Source organism: Rousettus aegyptiacus, unplaced genomic scaffold (assembly GCF_014176215.1).
Source record: "Rousettus aegyptiacus isolate mRouAeg1 unplaced genomic scaffold, mRouAeg1.p scaffold_m13_p_10, whole genome shotgun sequence".
NCBI lineage: Eukaryota > Metazoa > Chordata > Mammalia > Chiroptera > Pteropodidae > Rousettus > Rousettus aegyptiacus.
Window position 1 is genome coordinate 83,342,746 of NW_023416285.1, and position 23,853 is coordinate 83,366,598.

The window sequence follows — 23,853 nt, forward strand, 5'->3', positions numbered from 1 at the left end:
TGCTTACTGTCTAGTTGGGGAGAAAGACCTCTAAGAAGGTAGCTAAATAAAAGCGACAATTATATTAGAGGAAGATATACCAAATACAGTGATAGAACACAGGGCAGAATACTAATTGCCTGGAGAAAATCAGTAAATGTTTCTCAGAGGTGAAATTATGTGAAATATGTCAATGTCAGCAGGTTCCTCAGAGGTGAAATTGTGTGAAATATGTCAAAGTCAGCAGGTTCCACTGAGGATCAGTTTGGAAGAATATGTAGACACAGGGCATAATTATGAATTGTGGGAACCCTTCAAAGTCACCAAAGAATTTCGTGAGATTTATGAAATTCGAATGTAGTTTATTAAATACTCTCTAGCGAACAGTACATACTCAGTGGTTAAGTGAAAGTCAAGAAAAAAAAAGATTATCAATCTTTCTTGGGTTTTCACAGTCTTTAAATCTAAGCCCTTTGTCTCTATAAGAATAAGGAGATAATCTTTGTAGGAAAACCAATGACATCAGTTATATACGAGTATGATTGGTTTCTCTGCTTTCTTTGCTCATCATTTTCTGAGTGGAGTTTGACACACTGAATCTTAATGACCCCTCTCTCCCACTTATAACCTGGGATCACCCCTTATCTTATTTTATAAGGTAAAGTCATGATTAAGATTGTGAAAAAGTCTGTGGGACAGATGTTTAGAAATGACTTTTGATTCATAGCTTTGAGTCAATTGTCTGGAGGCACTTGTGCTAAATACCTGTCAAACTAGAAATGTTCACTGAATTTCAAATATGTAAGTAATTTATCTATAGGATCATCTGATTGACCAATTGCAGTGAATAGTCCCTACATGTGATGAGAATTAATGATGCAGATAAGTGAAGAGTTAAATGACTGACTGAATAGATGGTGGGTGAGCAGGTGGGTGATGCTGAGGGCATAGTTGCAAAAAATAGGTGGACAGAAGAATATGTTTCTGGACAATGAAACTTCTGCAGAAGCATCACTATCAGTAAGAGAATAAACATGACCCTAAGATCATTATTTGAGAAATAATGAATTCACTGAACTTTCATAAGACACTACGAATACTTGTTTTGAAGAAAATAATGGAAACCTCAGTGGTTATTCAATAGATAAGAGGTAAGGAGGAGATTCAGAAGCACCACGGAATTGTTGTAAAAAGAACATTTCAAAGTTAGGATGGTTATCTCTTTGATTTTTTTTTTAAAAAGACTCTATTACTTGTTACTCACTTGCTAATGAAGTCATTGAATTCTGCTGACCATATCTCAGGCTGCATCAGTTTTGGGGGTGGATTCCTAGAAAATAAGAATCAAGGTTGGAGTGTGGACCTTGGTTAGTCAGTGCAAAATTAGGGCAGAATCAGATGGACTAATTCATTGCCGCCTTCACAGGTCCTGCTAATATAATCGAGCATTAGTATTATTCTTCAATTCAAAGGCATGTAATGAGTTATTAATCATCTCTTATATAAAATGATAGGTTCCTTGTTTCTCTGAAAGTACTTACTAGATGACCCAATTTTTCTAACTGATAATTTTTTTCTTTTAAAGAATCTCTTTGCTGTTACCTGAGAGCCACGGGGGAAAGCATCAATACTTAGTGGAACAGAAACAATGAATACCGGGAAAAGATTTTTTGCTTTGAGTCCTGCAGAAGTCTCTGAGGAAGATCCAGGGTGCACAGAGGTGATCTGGAAGGAGTTATTCGAAAGACGGAGAGAGGCAGAGGAGATGTTCTGAGATGTTCTGTTGTTACTAAATACGTGGCCAGAAATAGGTTATGAAAGTAAAGAACTGGAAAATATGATTAGCTATAACGTTCTGAATGCCACTTATAAGTTTTTGTTATTAATGCCTTTCATTTTAAGTTGGACAAATCTTTTCTTTTGGAGCGTGTTCATGAACACAAAGGAACCTCACTTAAAAATGAGGCTGAGCTAACTCTAATCAAGCCACACCGATCAACCATGAGAGTTGAATTTGTTGAAGTACCGCTTTATGCTAATTCTAACAGCTCTATTTTTTTCCCCCCATTAGCGGAATGGAAACGCTTTGTCTTCAGTTCTGCATTACTCCTTAAATAGCTTATAATGAAATTAATGTACAGTTTGTACAGGCTCATTAAAGAAAAGTGCAGCTACTCATCTACCCTAGATCACGCAGACAGCTCGTTTTACGACCCTTGGAACTATTTGAGGATTGCTGATTCGCACATTAAAAGAAGTAATTCTTTTCACCACCAATCTTGCTTTATTTCTTGTTCTCCTAAAAATGTCCTAAGAGATTTATTGGCTAGCCTTAGGGGAACAACATTCTGATGGTTTCAGAGCACTCAGAACTGGGTCACTTTTCAGATCCCTTGTTCCTAATTGTTTCTACAGTCGGTAGGAATTCTCAGAATTCCATTTTTGAAATATACTGCTGGTAAAAGCAGTAAGGAATAACTAAGATGATGCAGCTTCCAGAAGTGAGTCGCTCACAGGTATGACATGTAGTAACAGTGTCGTCTCTCTTCCATGTGGCATGGTCACCAAGAGTAATAACATCGGGCTAACTACGGTCATTTAAGCCATGATTACAATGGTTCAGGAAGCATGGTGCTTCACATCACGTGCTGACTGAATAGTAGTAAACGTTAGAAAATATATGTTTTTTTCCCCTTTCCTCAAATTTCTTGAAATACCCTAGACACAGTATAGAGCCAGTTTTCTGTTCTTTTTTGTAATCTCATTTCCCTACTTACCAAATAAGTAATATATTTTACAAACAGTAAGACCTGAAAGGGACATTGGCATTATAATGTAAAGGATGACATATATCTAAGATGTTATAATTCAGAATCTATAGATAGGACTGGAAATTCAAAGGTAAAATTACAAAGTCCAATGCTTCTGTCTTACACTAATTTAATTACATGCCAACTATCCCAAATGGATCCCTCTGGAAATGAATATGAAATATTGGTGTTATTTTTTTCAGACCTGAAAACTCCCTCCAAGACTTTCTACATGTAATTCTATGTTCTATAGGCACTGGGACCAGAAAACTTAATGGAGAATGCAGTAACTGTGACGATTACTGTGTCAGGCAAATTTTGTCAGAAAGTTTCAGAGAAAACACATCTATAATCAAAATAGGCAATCTTTTAGTGTCAGTTTTCTGAAATATCTAGGAACTAACCAAAACTTACATAAAATAGTGTTTAATTAGTAACAGAAAAAAGCGGGAAAAAGTTTGTTGACATACACGCTGAAGAAAAGGGATTTACGTAGATGTAGGAAAATGCTCTCATGATTCCAAAGAGATTCTTCTTCTAATATATGTTAATATATTCAAAATATTATCATATTTTAAATCATTATAATTTATCAATAATGTCTATTTATAATTTCCTTGATAATATTATTGTAAAGTTCTAAACAAGGAGAAGTCTTAGGAAGTAGTGAAAATCACTAGATTGATACACCGAGGCAAAGCAAATCACTGTCGCCCAGACTGTGGACCAGGGTGCCTCATTGGCTAATTTGGAAGTAAAAACTGGGAGGAACTGTTGTTTTTGGAGGGGTAATCCTTGCAAAAGAAAAAAAGACGCAATGAGTATCAAGAGAAATTCTCCTACTTAAAACAGGGAAATGAAACTACTGAACCAGTACAATATCCTAGAAGAAGCAAAATGATATTCCAAGCCACTCTGCTTCCAACTTGCTAAAATATGTCTGAATATTTTCCAAGAGGAGCATGGTAAGCACACGGTGGCTGGAGGAAGAAAGCTGGGCTGCAGATGCTGGACGGAGCGGTAGAGCCCTCTCACCTGGGTATTTTGAAGAGTGCTCGCATGGGATGCAGGTCGGCTAGTGGAGGGTCTCCATCCCCTAGCTCGATGGCTGTGATGCCCAGGGACCACGTATCACATCTGGCATCATAAGTGGTATCCAACTGCTGTTCACATGCAATCACCTAGGAGAAAATGAAAAAAGAAGTGAAATTGTGACTTTTAACAAGCATGTCACAAGATGTTTAGAACAGTGTGTATGTGTTCAAACTGATGAAGTCTGTAGTTATGAGTAAAGGCAGTAACTTGAGAGAGTAAAAGCTCAAATTATTATTATTATTACTAGTGTTTTTACTCTGAGAACAGAGAATACCTTAGCAGATTTGCAAGTTTAAAGGAAGAAGCCTATGAAAAGGAGTATTTTGAAAATGCCAAACAGAAAGGGGACAGAAACAGTGTCTCATATAGAAAGAGATAAGGTCAAATGCACAGATAAAGACTGTGCAAAAATAGTCACTCGATAAACATCTGAGAAGTAAATGAAGACATTCATCTTGGCGAAGATAAAGAACATATCTATAATGACTTAAGTGTGAAAGAGGTAAAGAAAAATAAGTTGAGAGCAGTCTAGTTAAATGGCTTTGATGTTTTCTGGCAACTAGAAGGCAAGGATATCTAAGGGAGGAATGAGACAAGTTTGAAGAACTGCGAAAAGGTTTATGCCAACAATAAAAAATAAAAAAATAAAAGTAAACATTGACAAAGATTTATTAACACTTATCTAGGAGCACACTAAACTGTGAAACTACAACTGGGGTTTTAAAATATTCACTAATCAAAGAATGCAATTGAGAGAAAAGAAAAAAGGATTTTTTTTTTGCAATATTATAAAATACTGTTACATAGAAGAACGATTAAATAACTAATTCACAATTTATTTCTAAATATGTAAATATAAATACTGATGGAATCCGAATACTAATTGTAACATCGGTGAGCATAAAAAGAAAATTCAACTTGACATTTTAAAAACCATATTTTACATTTTTAGAAATGTTGCATTTTGTGAATTCTAATGCACAAAACAAATAAAAAATGATTTGGGGGTGATGGCAGATTAGAGTTTTATCCTTTAACTACAGTATTATGAATGATATGTAAAAATAAAGAAATCTAAGGCATTGTTTGGAATAATAGTTCATCTTCCTGACTCCATTTAACATCAGCTTAACACAGTAAAATCCCTCTGTGTTGGCACACTGGAGTTTAGTTGTTAACATTTATGCATATGTCATCTAGGTAGGGTGACTCCTTCATACATATACCTTTATTCATACTTGACACTAATAGCAATGACAGAAAACAGTTTGTAAACATATGAGTATGATTGAAAAATAAAAGGAAGACAACGATAAACACATCATGTAGGACAAGAGTTACTCCAGGGAAGAGGCAAGAAGATGGGATAGAGAAAGAACATAGAAACAAATGTATGCTATTGGTAATGTTCTGGTTCTGGTTGGGTGATGGGTTCACAGGCAAATAAACAAGGTCATAAAACAATCCAAATCTAAGTGTCCGAAGGCCAATAATAAATATGTAAATAAGTAAGTTATATGTATGTGTGTGTGTGTGTGTAGGTGTGTGTGTGTGTGTGTGTGTGTGTGTGTGTGTATTTGGAGGAAGAGAGCGAAGGAAAAACAGAGAGACAGACAGAGAGGGGACACGATCTTACATGGCACTTCTCAACTTATCCTGCCAAAGTGTTTTTAATATCATAGGAGAGCGAATTGCTAAAATCAGACAACACGGTCTGAATTACCAGGAGCAAGCATAAGTGTCCCAAGTTTTATATTAAAAATTCATGTGACAAATATCCATAGATGTATTATTCATAATAGCCCAAAAATAGAAACAACTCAAATGTGCATTAATAGGCAAGGGATAAACAAAATGTGATAATGTATACATACAATGGAATATTATTCAGCCATCAAAAGGAGTGAAGTATTGATACATGCTACAACATGGATGAACACTAAGAGAAAGAAATCAGATACGAAGGTCACATATTGTGATTCCATTTAAATGAAATGTCCAGAATTGGCAAATCCATCAACAGAAAGCAGATAGATTAGTGGGTGCCTAGTGTAGAAGACTTTGGGAGGAGATGTGAAATGACTGTTAATGAATATGAGATCTCTTTTAGGGGGAATAAAATTGTTCTGAAATTAGATTGTGATGATGGTTGCACAACCCTGCAAATATACACTAAAAATCATTAAAATGTACAAGTTAAATGAGTTGTTATATGGCATGTAAATTATACCTCAACAGAGTTGTTAAACATAAAAATACATTCATATCAATTTTTTATAATGTCGTATAATATATCTTTGTCTGCCTTAGCGTAAAAATGCCTTTTGTCCCACCAGTTGCTTTTTTTCCTAGTTAAAATTGTTGCTTCACGATAATTCATTATTTTATGGCTTCACACATGTAGTCCTGGAATACTTCCCCACAGGCTTGGGTAAATTTATGCCCTAATTTGCCAGAGACATTCTTGGTTTATGCTTGCTTTCCTAGAGTTATTATGAACACCGGTCCCTTTCACCCTCCAAAATGTCCTGGCTTGTCCAATATATTATATAGTTACCCACTACAAACTCATTTCTCTTGTCCCCTGCATGCTGGCATACATGTACTCCATTTTGGGAAGAATGGCTTTATATGACCAACAAATGCTACATCTTTGATCTAGAATTTCATTTTAAAATATCAAATCAAGAATTTCTCTTTTCAACTAATAATGGATTTGAACAAGCTTTCCTGACTGTCTAGTAACTGCCTATTAAGAAATATAAATTTCAATTATTAACTCATTTAATACTTTAGTAATTAAATTTTATTTTTATTTTTATATTTTTAGAGGAGGCAACCCTTGGTTGACCTCACAGATTACAAAGACCTTGTCAGTTTACAATATCTTATTTTATTTTTATTTTTATTTTTTACCGCTACAGAACCTGGTCTTCCTAGGTAGTCTTCCATCCAAGTACTAATCAGGCTCAACCCTGCTTAGCTTCCAAGATCAGACAGGATTGGGCTCGAGTAATTAAATTTTAGATAGATCATAATATTTCCTTTTACTGCGAGTGTTTCCAAGATCCATTGATAAAAATTGTTTTCACTAAATGACAAACTTAAACATATAATAATGGGTTTGTTACTATAAATTAAATTAAAAAATATAAAGCTAGACTATCAATTATTTAATATTAATTATATAATTATATATTATAGTATTTAATATTAATTATATGATAATTATATATTACAGTATTTATTATATTAATTATTGAGATATGTGAATAAGATTCAATGTTTGGTATTATTGCTATATCTTTTTAATTTCTCACTTTAAAAATTTTTTCGAAAGCTTTAAATCTAGCAACATATCAGAACAAACTCTGAAAAAACTCACATTTGAAATTTTCTTATTCAATTTTGTTTTCACTTATATAACTATACTTTCTAATTTTATTCTAAACTCTCTGTTAAAAAGTTTTTGAATCCACTGGTGTTTTTCAAAGTTTTTAAAGATAATTTATCCTTTCTCCATATTTTATAGTATGTTTACAATTTAACTTTTTTGCAACTAATAATTGAATTAGTGTTAAAATAGAAACAGTACACCAGGATTTAATCCTCAAACAAATTCAATTCTAAGATTTTGCAATATCAATATAGTATTTGAATTACTTCTCCTCCCTTCAGTCTCTAGAAAATGGTAGATAAATAACAGAGTTTTTCCTAAAGGTTGCAGAGAAAGTTTTCAAACATAAGTATTCTCTTTTGATAAACATGATTAAAAAGGCTAAAAGCATTAATAGTGATGGTGGAGAGAAGCTGTGACTCTAGGAGGCATTTTACTTCAATTATTTTGGCAGTTTGGCTACAACTCCCAAAGGTAATAATGGAAAGAATCTACTAAAGCTGAACAAAGCCCCCAAGCAGAGAGACTCAATGTGGATACCTGTTACATAGGTTAATAGATCTAAATCTGATCTTAAGCAAAGGCTAGGGGTTTCCATAATATTTCCATCATAACTTAAAAAACAGAATCTAAATATTATTCATATCAATACGTACTAACCAATTAAAAGTAAATTTAATGAAAAATTAAGGCTGCGAGCAGTTTCTCTTTACTTCCTGTGATCAACACATTCATTCAATCCATTTACTCATATAGTCACTCGCAGCCCATTTATTGGGCACCTCCCGTGTTCCTCCTCACACGTGCAAAAATCCAAATGAAAACAACACATATGGAGATAGAGTACTCATAAAAAGTAAAGTCTGAAAGGATCAAATATTACATTTGTCTCCCTCAGAACTCTGACCTCAGGAGCCATCCAAAATGGTGTTCCTACAGACGTATTCCGACGGTGCCAGGTGCTGGTGAGCTGGGCAGACACACCTGGAAGGAAGAGGCGATACTTACTTCTTGCATGAATTCCAACTGCAATAAATTTCCTTAAAGCTAATATTAAAATTCTGTTCCCTTAAAGTTGCCACTGGACTTGAACTTCTTCGCATCAAGTATCTTAAGTCAGGATTTCTGCATAGCCAAAATGCAGAATGGCCCTTGTATTTTCTATTTCTCATAATCAAACCTGTCTGTCCTTAAAGCCCTGCTTTGAGTTTTAGGTTCCCCATGCTGACTTCTAATCCACTCCTGATCATACTAACCTCTATTTCTTTTGACCTTCTACATTTTTAACCACTTGTCTGTATTACATATTTTGATATGATTGTTATTTGAATAGTACGCTTCCTCCTCTCTCTCCCCTGTGCCCTCTACCAAAACTCTGGTGAATCTGAGAATGTTTTATACGGCGGTATGTACATAGTAGGTGACTTGTGAATGTGAATAAAATCATTTTCACCTCCCAACTTTGGTCAAATCACACCTGATTGGAAGTTTCAAATCAACTACACATATTCAAACCAACACCATTAACAGAATCTGTTCTTTTTCCTTTAAAGAGATTACAGATCAAAGGACTACTCTGCAGAGGCTTAACCAAATATTTCAAACATGTCATCCCATTAATTCTACCTGATTAGATAGAATCATAACTGACCCTAGAGAAAATCAGGGAGAAAGTCTCTCTTCTTGGTGTTCGTACTCTGACTCCTCATACAGGGGTTTGGTTACCTCTGACTGTTCAGTGCTGCTTCCCTTGACCTGCTCTAGACTTGATGGGTTATACCCAAATCATGAGCTTCCACTCTCTCACTGCCCTGTTTTGTACAGTACCTCCCAGGTGTCACATTCATGTTAGGCTCTGGCTGTTCATCTTATAAGCCAAGTAAAACAAAGACACAAACAGAAATTTAAAATTAAATATATTCAATTCTTCTAAGATGGCATTTGACATTTGTCATAAAATTCAGCTAAATGGGGATTTCACTGGTGGAAATATACCTGGACAGAAGGGTAGGCAGAATGTTTTGGTTCCATAGTAAATAATTGCATCCCTTAATGACCTATTCCACCTACATATATATCCAGTTCTATATAGAATTGTTATCAATGGCCTTTAAATTTTGTCTTTAAAAAAGTTCATTTGACAGAAAAAACATCCACACTAATTTTTCAAAGATTTTCTGGCCAATGATACATCCAATAAGGGATTAATGTCCAAAATTTATAAAGAACTCATACAACACTAAAAAACCTAACAATCCAATTAAAAAATGGGCAGAGACCTTGAATAGACATTTCTCCAAAGAGGAAATACAGATGGCCAAAAGGCATAAGAAAAGATGCTCAACCTCACTAATCATCAGAGAGATGCAAATTAAAACTACAATGGGATATCATCTCATACTTTTCAGAATGTCACTCATCAATAAATCAACAAACAAGTGCTGGTGAGGATATGGAGAAAAGGGAACCCTCCCGCACTGTTGGTGGGATTGCAAATTGGTGCAGCCACTATGGAAAACAGTATGAAGATTCCTCAAAATATTAAAAAGAGAACTATCTTATTACCCAGTAATTCCATCTCTGGGTATTTACCAATAAAATCAAAAAACTCTAGTTTGAAAAGATATATGCGCCGCTATATTCACTGCAGTGCCATTTACAATAGCCAAGATATGGAAGCAGCCTAAGTGCCCATGAATAGATAACTGGATAAAGAAGATGTGTTGCATGTATATAATGGAACATTACTCAGCCATAAAAAAAAAAAAAATGAAGTCTAATCATTTGCAACAACATGGATGGACCTGAAAAGTATTATGCTAAGTGAAGTAAGTCAGACAGAGAAAGACAAATAGCATATGATCTGCTTATATGTGGAATCTAAAGAACAAAATAAACAAACAAACCAGAAACAGACTCATAGATGCAGGAAACATACTGATGGTTGCAAGATGGGAGGGGGGTGGGGGGCTAGGTGAAAAAGAGGAAGGGATTAAGAAGTACAAATTAGTAGTTACGAAATAAAGTACAGTCTACGGCCATGCCGCCCTGAACGTGCCCGACCTCGTCTGATCTTGGAAGCTAAGCAGGGTTGGGCCTGGTTAGTACTTGGATGGGAGCCCACCTAGGAAGACCAGGTGCTGTAGGTGTAATAGACAAACAAACAAACAAACAAATAAATAAATACAGCATAGAAAATATAGTCAATAATATTGTAATAACTATGTATGGTGCCAGGTGGGTACTATACTAGTCGGGGGATCACTTTGCAAATTATATAAATTTCTAACTGCTATGCTGTACACCTGAAACTAATACAAAATAATACTGAATCTCAACTGTTAATTGAAAAATGTTTGAAAATAAAAAAAAGAGATTTTCTAATCTGTGCTTTAAGGTTCTTCCTTAAATATTTTCTAACATATTATCTGAAGAAAGGGAATCAATGCTTAACATCACATTTCTCCAAAATACATCCTCTACCTCTGCTCCAGGTACGCTATCTTTCAGAAAAATTAAATTTAAATCTAAACATTGTATCTTGCCTTTTTCTATGAATTAAAGGCAGAAATGATTAAACCTGAATTTTTCTGTAGTATCAGCATAATCAGTAATTTATATACATGAAAAGAGTAAATGAATTTTAAAAGCAATTTAATTTAAAATTGATTCTAAATTTACTAAAATTTATTCTAAGGGTTTCTATTTATGAAAACATTTTAAGTTATATTTGAACCTTGGTGGACATTTTTGTTTCAATTTCATGAAGATTGTTTAAGAATTCAAATGTCATTTAACTGAAATGTAAAGGGCAAGGAAAAAAAAAAACAGAACCAAGTGAAAAATCAAAAGTTTTGCTCTTGGCAGGAAATGACATTTTAGACTAATCAAGTGATACTTTTTTTCCTTCTTTCTGGATATGAAGAAAAGATTATGTCACTAGAATTGGCATTTTTTTCCAGCAAGTAGTCATGTCTTGGTGTTTAAACTTATAGCCCTAGATGGCAGGAAAGGATCTTGCCTCCATATTCCACAGGAAATATACACGGAAGATACTAAAAGAGGTTTTTTAGGGGTGTGGCATGTGACCCAAGGCAGACCACTCAGACTCATTTTCTTGGAAATGTGACTCCTGAGTAGAGAACCTCAAAGGAGGTAACTAGAGCTGAGTCAGCCAATGGCAGTGCTCTAAGGAGTAGTCCAGGCAATGCCACTTCTGAGGTCCAGGGCTGTCACAGTACGGTTCTTAGGAGGCTGGGTATCAACCTTGCTTTTGTAAGCCAGCCAGTGTTGTTTTCAGCTCTGCCTAAGTTGGTCAGAGTTAGCGTCTGTTGCTTATAACCAAGGAACCCTGACTAATACAAGACCTAATGATTTTACATATAAAGAAGAAAATTAACAAGGGTAATAGTGAACGATGAGTTTATAAAGCCTAAGTTATTAGGTTTTATAGTACTATGAGGTTATATTACATTTTTATATTTATCCTAACATGAGATTAAGAATTTCCTAAGGCAAACCTTTGGCCTCCAAACACTTTAACCACACATTTCAAGCAATAAGAAACTTTTGAGCAAGCATATTGTACATAGATATAGATGTAGACTAGTCTCAAAATATTTACTAGTATATTAATATATACATTATGAAACATAAATGAAGGTGATTTTAAAGGATGAGATTAAAATAATAACTATAGTAGAGGTATGAATATTTCTTTTGGTACTTCAATGATGTTTTACAAACACCCTTATATCGATTCACACATCCCTCAAAGACCACTGGTCTAAGGAGTGCGGGGTAATGGATCGCAATGCTCTTAAAGTCTCATATATCTTTAAGTGTCTGTTGAGATCCTGTAGAAAGAATGTTTTATACCTGGTTCCTGTAAACTGTATGGAAACAGAAAAATTCGGCTCAGAATGTGAACAAGGAAAAACAAAGTATCCAAATAAGTGAAAAAGGAAAAATGCAACTAGGTAGTATAAGAAACCCATGAGTCTGAGAATAGTAAATGATTAATAATTAAAAACAGGACACACACCCAGCTATGAAAGTAGAGGGGGAGCCATTTACCGAATCTCATGTTTGTTGACTGTTTCTGCAATGACTGTTAAACCTGAAGATGATTTTACCAACACAATCAACTAGTTTCAGAGCTAGAAGGCAACTGAATGGTCATGAAGTCTAACGTGTTCATTTTCAGGTTAGTAAACTTCAGCTGGAGAGAAAAATGAGTTTCTTGAGGACAAATGGTATTTTTACTTAGTATAAATTCTCACAAGAAAAGTAGCTAAGGAGGTAGATAAATACAAAATTCTATTAAAAATGACTTTAAAAGGCAGCAGAAATCTAAATTATGAGTTCAGGAGCCCTAGGAAGTTAAGATTAGGAAAATCATCCTGTCCAGAGAGGAACTAATGGAATAAGCCACCAAAAAAAAACCAGTTACATAAGCACCTCAAGGGAGAAGATGCCAAAGGGTGGAAAATTCCAGGCAGAAATTTGGGATAGCGAGAGAATACTGAGAAAACCAAGAAGCCAAAAAAGAGATCAGGGCTAAACAGAAAACAGGCTTGAAGAGAGGGCAATAATCCATTGAAAGTCAAAGCCACTGGAAGATTAAGGAGGTTTATGTAAATGATTCTTCAGCCCTCTGCTCTGATTTCACTGATGGGAAATTTTCACACTATTTTAGAGCCCTGGAACAAGGCTTCCTGGGGCTGTTGATGTCTCTACAGGAAGGCTGTTCCCTTTTGCATAAAGTCCTGTTTCTAGAGCAGGGAATAAAAACGTGCAGGCTTTATACCTCCGGTCAAGAGATCTCTTAGAGTCTTAGAGAATTAGAAGAAACATCGTATATGCGGTTTCCAATGTGGCTCAAACAGACCAGACCATTTCAGAGCACTTGATTTGCTATCATCATACATGTAACTCTCCTCTGAGCAGTGCACATCCATAAGAAACAAAACTATCTAGAATATTTAGAAAATATTTTTCTCTCTCCCTTTCTATAACTCTCTTAAAAAAAAAACAAACAAACAAAACTTTCTTCACTCACAGATACTTGCAGAATAAAAAGGTCCAGGCAGGCTTGCTTGTACCAACCATATCGGCCCATTCCCTAGTCATGGCTGATTGGATTAAAAGGGCCTTCTGAGCCAGCTGGTCCAACTGAGCTCCTTCTCCCACTCCCAAGTCTTTTTAACTTGGGATGCTAAAGGTTCAGGTCAGTTAGTCATTGGCACTGAACCCAGAAGGTTATACAGACTGGAAAGGCTGAGGCTGGTGTTTCTGAGGAGCCTCAATGGGCAACATGAGAAGTCCAGAGGTTGGTCTGTAGACACTCAGAGAGAAGCAGCGGAGAGGTCTGATTCCTCCAGTGAGAGAGCGAGAGGCAGTAAGCAGTCGTGGTTCTTGCCCTCCATCCTTCTGGCTCACTTTCAGCACCTTCAGTCCTGTTCTCATCTATGTGGTTACCTTTCGTATCTTACTCTTTTTTTGGAGCTAGTTTGAGTTTCTTGTCCTTACAACTAAAAGACCCTTGACTAAGACATACAACATTATATTTAATGTTGCACAACTTAACTCAACGTACTGCTCAGCTCAAGGAACATTTGAGCCCATAGCTGGAAACACAAAACTCTAAAGAGTCCATTTATTCATGGTTTTGCTTTATATAACAAAAATATTAGAAATGTCTCTACTTTCAGATAAGGTAAAGGTCATCTCCCAAAGGAGAAAAACAAATTCTGAGTAAAGTGTTAATTTTGTTTATAGGAATGAAAATGCTAAAGCTCTGCTATATTTTAAAAATTGTTCTTCCCCCTATTTTTTTCAATATATTATCTCATTCTATAAAATGCTAGCCCTCATATTTTCAAAATTCATAATATTCAACTACCAAACATATATTTGTGATATATATATAATCTTTAGATATATATCTTAACATCTTTAGTTTTCTGTGCTAAGTCTCCAACTCTATTCCATAGTGCAAAAAAAATTTAATATAATTTCAACCTTAGAAAAAATTGATAAGTACAAATAATTTTTTTGCCCAAACCATTTGGGAATAAGTGGGCTACACGATGCCCCTTTGCCCTCAAATACTTTAGTGTGTAATTGCTACAATCAAGGACATTCCCCTAAATATCCACAATACAACTAACAATTTAGAAAATTTAACACTGATACATTTATACCATTTAATCTATGGACCCCATTTAAATGTCATCAATTGTCTCAAATATGTCCTTACAACAAAAGGATCCAATCCAAGACCATGTGTTACATTTACCTGTCATAGCTCTTGAGCCTCTTTCAATCTGGAGGAGTTCCTTAATCTCTTCTTGAATTTGATGACCTTGATATTTTTTAAGATTTAAGGCCAGCTATTTTGTAGGATGTTGGTTAGATTTTCTCTCATGATTTTATTTTTGGCAGGAATATCAAGGCAGTGATACTAAGGTCTTCTCGTTACATCCTATCGGGTGGTCTGTGATTTTCATTTGTACCTTTTCTAGTTTTGTTCACTTTGATCACTTGATTAAGTTTGTGTCTGCCAGGCTTCTGCCCCATAAAGTTCTTTTCTTCTTTTATAATTAAGTATTTTTTGGAGAGCTATTTTGAGACTATGTAAATACCCAACATCTAATAAAAGCTTAACCCACTAGTTAAGCATCCATTGAAGTTCTTGGATGAGTTATTATTATGATGGTTGCCAAATAAAAAAAAATAGCTTTATTATTCGTCTATATTTATTAGTTGGCCTTCTTCTGTATAGAAAAGCTTTCACTTCTTTCCATTCATTTACATCCAATTACAAATGTAAGTATACAAGTGTGGATCAATGGATTTCTATTTTATTCAATAGGTTACCACCATTACCATCATTATTATCATTGTTTTGAAGCTCAAATTGTCCCAGATTTGGTCAATGAGAATAGCTTCCATTTGGCTTCTGTATCCTTTGGATATGCCTCCATCATTCTTTGAGGATTTCTTTACTTTTTGGCACATTAATTTGTAGGCTTATCTTATATACTCCTAAAAATCAGCCTTTCTCCAAGAATCTTTGTTTCCTCTTAGGTGAGATTTGTATTTAAAAAACAAGAGTTAGGTGCTCGATGTGCTTGCTGTTGGATCATCAATGCCTGTAAGCCTTCTTAGTGGAAATAGCTAAGTGCTAAGTAACATGTATGCACACAAACGCACACGTGACATTATATTTATTTTTATCTGTGTGTGTGTGTGTATGCATATGTGTGTGTGTGTGTATTACCTCCAATTCCAGTCCAACAACATTGTGTTCAGTTTTCTCCCTTTCCATATGTCATTCTTTTCTCTAACAGTAAGAAATTTGTTTCCATTGTCCTCATTATTTTTCCCATTGCATTGTCTCCTCTATGTAACCAATCTCGTCTCCATCTTGACCCCTATGCAGATGCCCTTCTTACGTAGCTCAGGTCCTAACAAACTGACCAGGGTCACCATCACCCCCGCTAGATAAATGTTTTCCTTTTCCCATGTGGGGACCAATACGCCATGCCAAGCCCCCCATTACTACCACCCCCCAGCATAAACATCTTCCTTATCCCTTTCAGGCCCAAACCACAGTGCTGTACTCCATACTCCCATGCTTGTTCCGCCCCACCTAAAGGCTTTTGTTCTGAATTATCTGGGAAGAAAAGAAGGAATAAAAGGAAGGTCATGGTTTTTAAGTTCATGTGTAACTGCCTCACTCGATGCTAAAAAGTAGGTTTTAACAAATAAATCATAACTTCTCTTTGACCTACATTACTCATTGGAGATTTGGTCTAAAACTGGGCATGTGGGTAATAAGAGATTTAAGGCCATAAGATATTCTGTCATAAGAATGATGTCTAAATAAATCACAAGAAGTACATGCTGTATTTTTGTGTTGAGATGTTAACTATCCTATTAGAAATAAAGTTCCCCAGAGACAAATCCAGAGAAATGAAAACTGAGAACTGCCCTTCAAATTAAGTCTCTTTCACTTCTCTATTCCAGGACTGCTTTTTCAGACATTAGTTGACTTGCCTAAGGGGTTTTTCTACAGGGAGGTCATATTATTTATTGATTGATCACACACACGAGTGACTGCTAATGTATTTCATTAATAATGTTTATAAGCTCACCTGTCTTTTTACTCTCTGAGGTGTCTGGTGGTTTTCTATAAAAGATTATTCCACATAGCAAAAAAAAAAAAAAAGATTTTTAAAAGATTTTCTTAACTAATATTACCAAACTGAATCTTACTTTTAATGTAATTAAGTAGCCTGGTATTTTATGTAATACTAAATATACTCTAGCAAAGCGCTATTTTTTTTAAACAGAGGCATGAATATTTTAGGAACTCAGATTTTCATCATTTAGCAACTAATAAAGTATTTATTTATATTGAGTACCTACTATGTGTACAGCACTGAGCTAGAGGTCATATGAGAACATAGTTTCCTGATAATAGTAATAGCTCAGGTTTTTTAAAATGATAAAATGTTGATAATTTCACTAAATAGTTTACCTGTCTCATCCCATTTACTCTTCATGGCATTCAACTGTATGAGGCAGGAACTGTTCTTTTTTATATTTGTAGATGAGAAGATTGATGTCCTTGGAGATTTTAAGTGACTTTCTCAAGGTCACAAAATGTATAGAAAATGCCTCTCATTCATTCATTCATTCATGCATGCATTCATTCAAGAGTATTTATCAAAAGCACTTTCAATGTGCCAGTACCATGCAAAGTGAAAGACTAGAAAGAGACCCTGTCATCATGAAGCATATAGCTTAGCATAAGGTGTCCGATTAAACATGATTACAGTCAAAAGTGATAACTGGTTAGCTAAACCAAGTACAGGGTGTTGGGGAGGCACTCGGCTAGGCAAAAAGAAGTCAGCTAGGTGCATGGGTGAGAGGAGGTTTCTATGCAGGGAAAGCATCATGTTTGTAACTGGCCACGAAATCTGATGACACTATAATTAGGTATACAGAGAAATTATAATTTCTTCATTTCACCTGTGACTTTTATGGTCTATCGTTGTGCCCCTCCTGCCTGGCCAGAAGGGGAATGTAAAGCTTAGTCAGATCCATTAAATCTATAAATCCTTTTAGACGCAGCTCATTCTCTCTTGGATAAAAGTGCTTGCTCTATCTCTTAGATGTTATCCTCCTCCTTCTTCTCTCCTGAAGATGGTACTGTTTGTATAGGACAAGGGATGGCTTATAAGATCTTGTGGCAGAAAGAAGAGAATGTTGGGTCTCTGGTCTCTGGGCTCATGCGCCTTCAACTGCCTGGCTTCCAGGGGCCCTGCTGGCTTCCCGTGCTAGCAGCTGCATCCTGTGGGCTCGGGGTCCGTTCTCCTCGTGTAGTTGTCCTGGCAGATGAAGGCTCAGGTTGGCTTCAGCTGGAGCTGAGAACACTGAGGTCTGACTGTGTCTCCTACTCAGACCTGGCCCAGGTGATCTGTTCTGTGTCTCACTTCTCCTGAATGACGCCCTCTTGAAGCTCCCCACCCAGATCCTTGGATACTCTGGGGTTTCTGGAAACTAAAGCCAAAGATTGGGGGAAGCTCAGCTTGAGTCCTTCCTCTACCTAATCACCTACATTTCAGTGGTGTTATGGGCACAACCTTAAAAGAAGCCACTCTTTCTTCTGGAAATCTCTCATTTGGCTATTTAAAAATAAAATCTCTGCACTTTTAACCTCAAGGAGATATTGTTTTTTTCTTCTACTTTCAATGCCTAGAAAGAAATCCTGATGGAAATGATCAAGTCATATCATACTACTCATTTTGCAGGCCAAACGCAGGCATTTCAGGGAAAACTTACCAAAATCTACGAGTTTAACTCCGCCTTCTGTGGTCAACAAAATGTTATTTCCTTTTATATCACGATGGATAGTTTTGTTGTTATGCAAATGCTGCAGTCCCTAGAAGGTGGGAAATATATAATGACTTTTAAAAAAAGCATCAAGCAAAAAAAATAATAACATTTTTCAAATCGATGCATTTGTGCAAAATCAATAGGAAACACATGTTAAATTAACATTCAGACATTCTTAAATGTTTTATATTGAATAGTCAAATCAAAGTATATCATTTCCACTTTGAACTATATAAAAATTCCTAAAACCAGAGCATACCCTTAGCTCTTATTAAATATTGTTTTAAAATGGGTTGATCTCAATAGAAGAAAACATTCCATATTCTTATTTTAAATAATGGAAAGTAAAAATCTAATAGTAAAAAATACATATTATCTACTTTCATCATAATCACAATCTCAGAAATACATTTATGAGATCAGAACTCAGGGTTCTCTTGACAAAAGGAGGGTAGATTTCTAATGGAAAAAAGGAATTAGCTATGCTAAATATTTTGAATTTTGCATATACTCTAGATTTAATAAATACTAATATAGTGATATTTTTCTAAAAATAAGATCTACGTTTTTAAACTAGAGCTGCCTCATAATTAATGCACAATTTAAATTGTCTTACCATCAGTGCTTCATGTAAAATATAGGCAATTATGAGCTCATTCATTCTTTTACCCCTTTTCAGAAATCCTTTCACAAGATCTGTCACTGATCCTCCATTGCATAGCTATAAAAGAATATTTCAAGATTGATATTAAAATGGATGTGATGTTTTAAGTACCTGCTATAAAAGGTTTCCTCAAAACATTTTTTAAAATTGTTCAATTTTTGGTTTCAAATGATTATTCCCATCCTCCTTCTGGTTTTATAAATAAAATGAACATATAAACTTGTACTACTGTACAATTACTTATCGGAACAAAGTTTTCATATGAATTAATTTTTAGAAGAGAATTTGGAGAAGCACTAGGCTTGATTTTTAAATTCAAAAATAAGAATGATGATTCTACAAACTAGTCTCAAATTTTAGGATCTAGGGCTTAAAAACATTATTGGTTTCTGATAGTTTTATTAATAATGCAATAGATTCTATGATTTCAATATGTGGCTATACATTATTTTATACATGCATTAATTTTAAAACATGCCTCCTTCCTGGCAAAATTTCAGAGCACATTAAAGTAGTATTAAAAACATCACATTAAAAAACTTTTAAATATCACATTTTTTAGGCTCTTTGGCTTTTTTCTCTCCCCACCCCTAACATAGGAGTATACAAGGAAAAGCCAGAGGGAGGGGAACTGGTAGGGGAATTCTTCACATCCAGGTTTTCCAACATTAGGTAACATGAAATCCCACAGAAAGCTCTCAAAGGAGCTGCAAATTTTCAGAACATAGAAACAACTGATATTAGCAGTTGGAGATAACTAGGCACATGGCCCTAGACGCAAAGAAAACTTTGACCCCGTGAACACTGGATCCCTTAACCTGATCCATTGGCCTTCACCTTCAGCCTCCTCTCCTCTGGGGGTTTTTGTCTGTGCATTCCTCACCATGACCCATAACCACCAGCTCCTGGGAACTCAGAGTCTCAATTTCCCTAACTCTACTAACCTAAATGGAGGCAGAGAAAGGAGGTGAGAGGAAGTATGTATATTCCTAGCATCTAAGTCTGAAATACTAAACACGTTTCCTCACAAACTTTTTTTTTTATCATGGTAATCAGGTTTCATTGGACGCCTGAACACTTCCCACACATTATGGATTAGATAGAAAGAGCTAAGGTGTGCCGAGCACATACTTTGTGCCAGGTACATTTCCAATCCACTTATATGTATTATCTCTATACCTCACCACGCTCTGAAGTAGGGATTATTATCAACTCTATATTAAAGATTGGGAAACTGGGGCACAAAATGGTAGAGTAACTTCTCCCAAATCACACGGTAGTGACAGAGTTAGGATATGAACTCAGTGTGATTCTAAAGTCGAGCTTCACACTTAACTATGATACTTCATGGAACCCCAATACAATGACACTATACGATCACACTTAACCATGATATTTCATATCTCATGATAGGTTTTCAGGCTAGCTGGTCCATCTCACTCTAACCATCATGTAAGATATTGTTCCTATAACAGCGTATTTTAAAATCTAACTTACAAATGAATGTTTAGATACAACCCCATTCATAACTGATGTGCTTTCTGCATGCAAAGGAATTTTCTTTCGGCTTACACAGGAGCATGTGGAGCCCTAACGTTCCAAAACCTGTATTTTCTTCTGTATCAAGAAAGTGGAAACCCTTTAACTATAGAAACAGAAGACAGTCCTGGCAGCAGAAAACAGTGTCACACTGCTTTTACTATGGCCCAGCATAATCAGTTCATAGAATTCCTCGAAAAGATCCTTTAATTTGCAAGGCACTTATTTAAAATAAACAAATTCTAGGACTAGTTTTAAAATTTCTAAAAATCATTGCAAGGAGACGAAATGTCCTCTTTTAGTTCTCCAAACTGTGCCCCGTCTGTGGCTGCATCTTCCGTGGTTGACAATTACAATTAGTACCAGAGTAAACAGCTAGAATGTCACAGGGGGAATAAAGGAATCCTAAAGAATATGGGGTAAATTAAATTAAGAAGGGAACTATAAGGACTAATGCAATCATACAATTTGAACTAAGCAGTTCCAATGTTACTTTCTAGCATCAATTTTTACTTAAAATGGTTACTTTTTTCTCATAAAAAATGTAGAGTATGAAATTCTTTATAATATACACTTTCCTTTTTTAAAGTATATATACACTTTACTTTTTTAAAGTAAGGTATATTGAAGTACCTTACCTTTAAGAAAATTCACTCAATTTAGCATAGAATTCTTGAGTTTTGACAGATGTTTTAATCATGTAACCACTACCACAATCAAGATACAAAACAAATCCATCACATAAAAATCTTGTCTCACTTCTCTTTACAGTGAAGCCCCAACCCTAGCCCTTGGCAACCACTAATTAATTCTTTGTCCTTACAGATTTTGTCAAAGAAACTGAATCATAAGGTGTGTAGACCATTAAGTCTGGCTTCTTTGACTTAGCACAATGAACCTGAGGTTCAACTAAGTTGTTGCATATTCCTTTTAATACCATTTTAATTCTGTGTTTGCCTTTTTCAATACTGAGTATTCCATTCAATAAATAAACCACTGTTTGTTTATTCATTCACTAATCAAAAGACATCGGAGTTATTTCTAGTTTGGGGAAATTATGAGTAAAACCACTAAACATTCATAGGTTTTTATGAGAATATAATTTTCATTTCTCTTGGTTAAATACCTAAGAGAGGGAATTGCTGGGTCCAATGGGTCATATGTTTGACCTTCTAAGCAACTGTCATTTCAAAGAAATATTTGCCTAATCCAAGGTCACAAAATTTTTCTTCTATATGTTCTTCAGGAAGTTTACAGTTTTAGGTTTTACATATAGGGAGGTCTATAATCCATTTTGAGTTAATTTTTGTACAGCCTGTGAGGTATGGATTACATGTAAATGGTCCAAAACTGTCACAGTATACTTTCATATTAGTCAAAAGTGTCCAAGAAACTCTGGATTGAGTTTAAAATCTCATTGCTAAGAATAGAGGACACTTAAGTATATATTTTTAAGTGAAAGAAGGCAATCTGAAAAAACTACATACTGTATGATTCCAACTCTATGACATTCTAGAAAAACTATGGAGACAGTAAAAGATCAATCATTAATAGTAGTCTAGGGAGAAGGAAAAGACGGATGACTAGATAGAACATAGAGGAGTTTCGGGGCAGTGAAACATGTCTATGACACTTTAATGTGAATACAGATCATTACATATTTGTTAAAATCTATAAAATGTAGAACACCATGAGTATACCCTAATGTTAACCATTGACTTTGGGTGACAATGATGTATTGTTATTGGTCATCAACTGTAACAAATGTACCACACTTATGCAAGATGTTAGTAATAGGGATAATTGGGGAGGGGGAGGGGATTCAATGGCAATGCTCTGTGCTTTCTGTTCAATTTTTCTGCAAACCTAAAACTGTTCAAAATAGAGTCTATTAATATTTTTTGAATCTAGTTTTCAAAATCAAGAATGCATAAAAAGATCTTAAAATAATAATAAATAAGTATACAAAATTAATTCAAGTTATGGCAGACCCCTCCCCCCATAGTGTCTTCTCAGTAATTATCTGAATGATTCTACTTATGGTTACATTTTATATCCAGTATACTTTAACACAGTGAGGTACTAACACAGAAAATATTCTTGATATACATAAATTTTCATTGCAATAGTATTTTTGGTTAAGAAAATATTTTTAGAGTCATTATTTATTTATTCCTTTACATTGGACAAATATTTACTGAATTGTTACTACATGTAAAGCACTTGGAAAGATACTAAAATGGATCACAGATGACTAGGACAGCTTCTGTTCTCAAAAGGCTTTAAAATACAGTCAATACAGTCACAACAATAGTTTTCAAACAGGTATGATTTTGCCCCAGGAGGACACTTGGCAATGTTTGGAGATATTTTTGATTGTCAGAACTAGGGAGCTGCTGCTGAAGCTAGAGGTCATGGGTGTTGCTAAAAATTAAACATGGCCCTGGACAGTGCACCACGCCCCCAACAAAGAGTCATCCAGGCCAAAAGGCCAACAATGCCAAGGCTGAGAAAACCCTGAAGTAGAGATTAAAAAACAGTTACCTAGGTTGTATGCTGTCTCAAATTATAATTAGTGGATAAAATAATTATGAGCAATAATTTCTGAAGAATTCCACAGACAGCCAGATAACATCAAGTTGGAAGGGAAAATAGAAAAGGTTTTAAAGACAGGATAGAATCCCCCCTCATATGTTAACAATAGTTTTCTCCAGGTTGTCCTGATATATCCACTTTGGTTATAATATCTTGTATGATAAAACAGTACACTTTTGCAGGGAAGAAAGGGTAAATTCAAATTTATCAACTTTTTCTTTAATTTCATTGTATTTTCTTTTTTGGTCATACTCAGAAAAAATGGTTTTCTCTAAGCTAATAAAAATGTTTTTGTGTTTTTATGACTTTCTCGTTTTTGATATATTTTGATCTTTAAGTCACTTAAAGTTTTTCTGACTTGTGTAATATTTATTTTATTGCAAATAGTCTGCTACCGTATGAGATGTCACCATTGCTATATACTAAATTTCAGTGAATACTGGGGCCTCTCAATTATTCAATTTCTCCAGTCTGTCTGTTCTTGTCAGGTGTCACATTGTTCTAAATCCTGTAGCTTTAGAGTCGGTTTATCAGGTAAAGGAAGTTATTTTTCATTATCTTCTCCAAATGTCTAGGCTCTTCTTGCACATTTACTCACCTAGATAAGAAGTGAGGAGAGGTATGATAACAATGTCTCATCAAATAGAGAATATTGATAAAAAGATAGGACTCATAAAAAAGAACCAAATGAAAACTCTGGAGTTGAAAAGTAGAATAATGTAAATGAAAAATTTGCTGGAAGAGCTCCATAGTAGATTTGAACTGGCAGAAGAGAGTCCACAATTTGAAGCTAGATAGATATTATGAAATATGAGAAGAGAAAAGAAAGAATATCTTCATTATACGAAGAGTCTAAGAGAGATGTA

The 23,853-nt window shown here is 35.1% G+C and overlaps 1 protein-coding gene and 1 pseudogene across 4 annotated transcripts in view; one reads left to right on the forward strand and one right to left on the reverse strand.

Annotated features, from left to right (window-relative positions):
• The window catches only part of MYO3A (myosin IIIA), a 186,788-nt gene that overhangs the window by 130,811 nt on the left and 32,124 nt on the right, over nt 1-23,853 (reverse strand). For all 4 annotated transcript variants that reach the window (XR_001594451.2, XM_016124960.2, XM_016124949.2 and 1 more), the window contains exons 4-8: nt 18,806-18,910; nt 18,136-18,235; nt 8,189-8,265; nt 3,825-3,970; nt 1,244-1,309 (exon numbers count right to left, since the gene is read on the reverse strand). Coding sequence is in view for 3 of the 4 variants with exons in the window: in XM_016124960.2 (XP_015980446.2) it covers nt 1,244-1,309; nt 3,825-3,970; nt 8,189-8,265; nt 18,136-18,235; nt 18,806-18,910 (494 nt within the window). In the remaining variant the exon portion in view is untranslated. The remainder of the gene's footprint in view (nt 1-1,243; nt 1,310-3,824; nt 3,971-8,188; nt 8,266-18,135; nt 18,236-18,805; nt 18,911-23,853) is intronic.
• On the forward strand, nt 10,312-10,430 carry LOC118609110 (annotated as a pseudogene).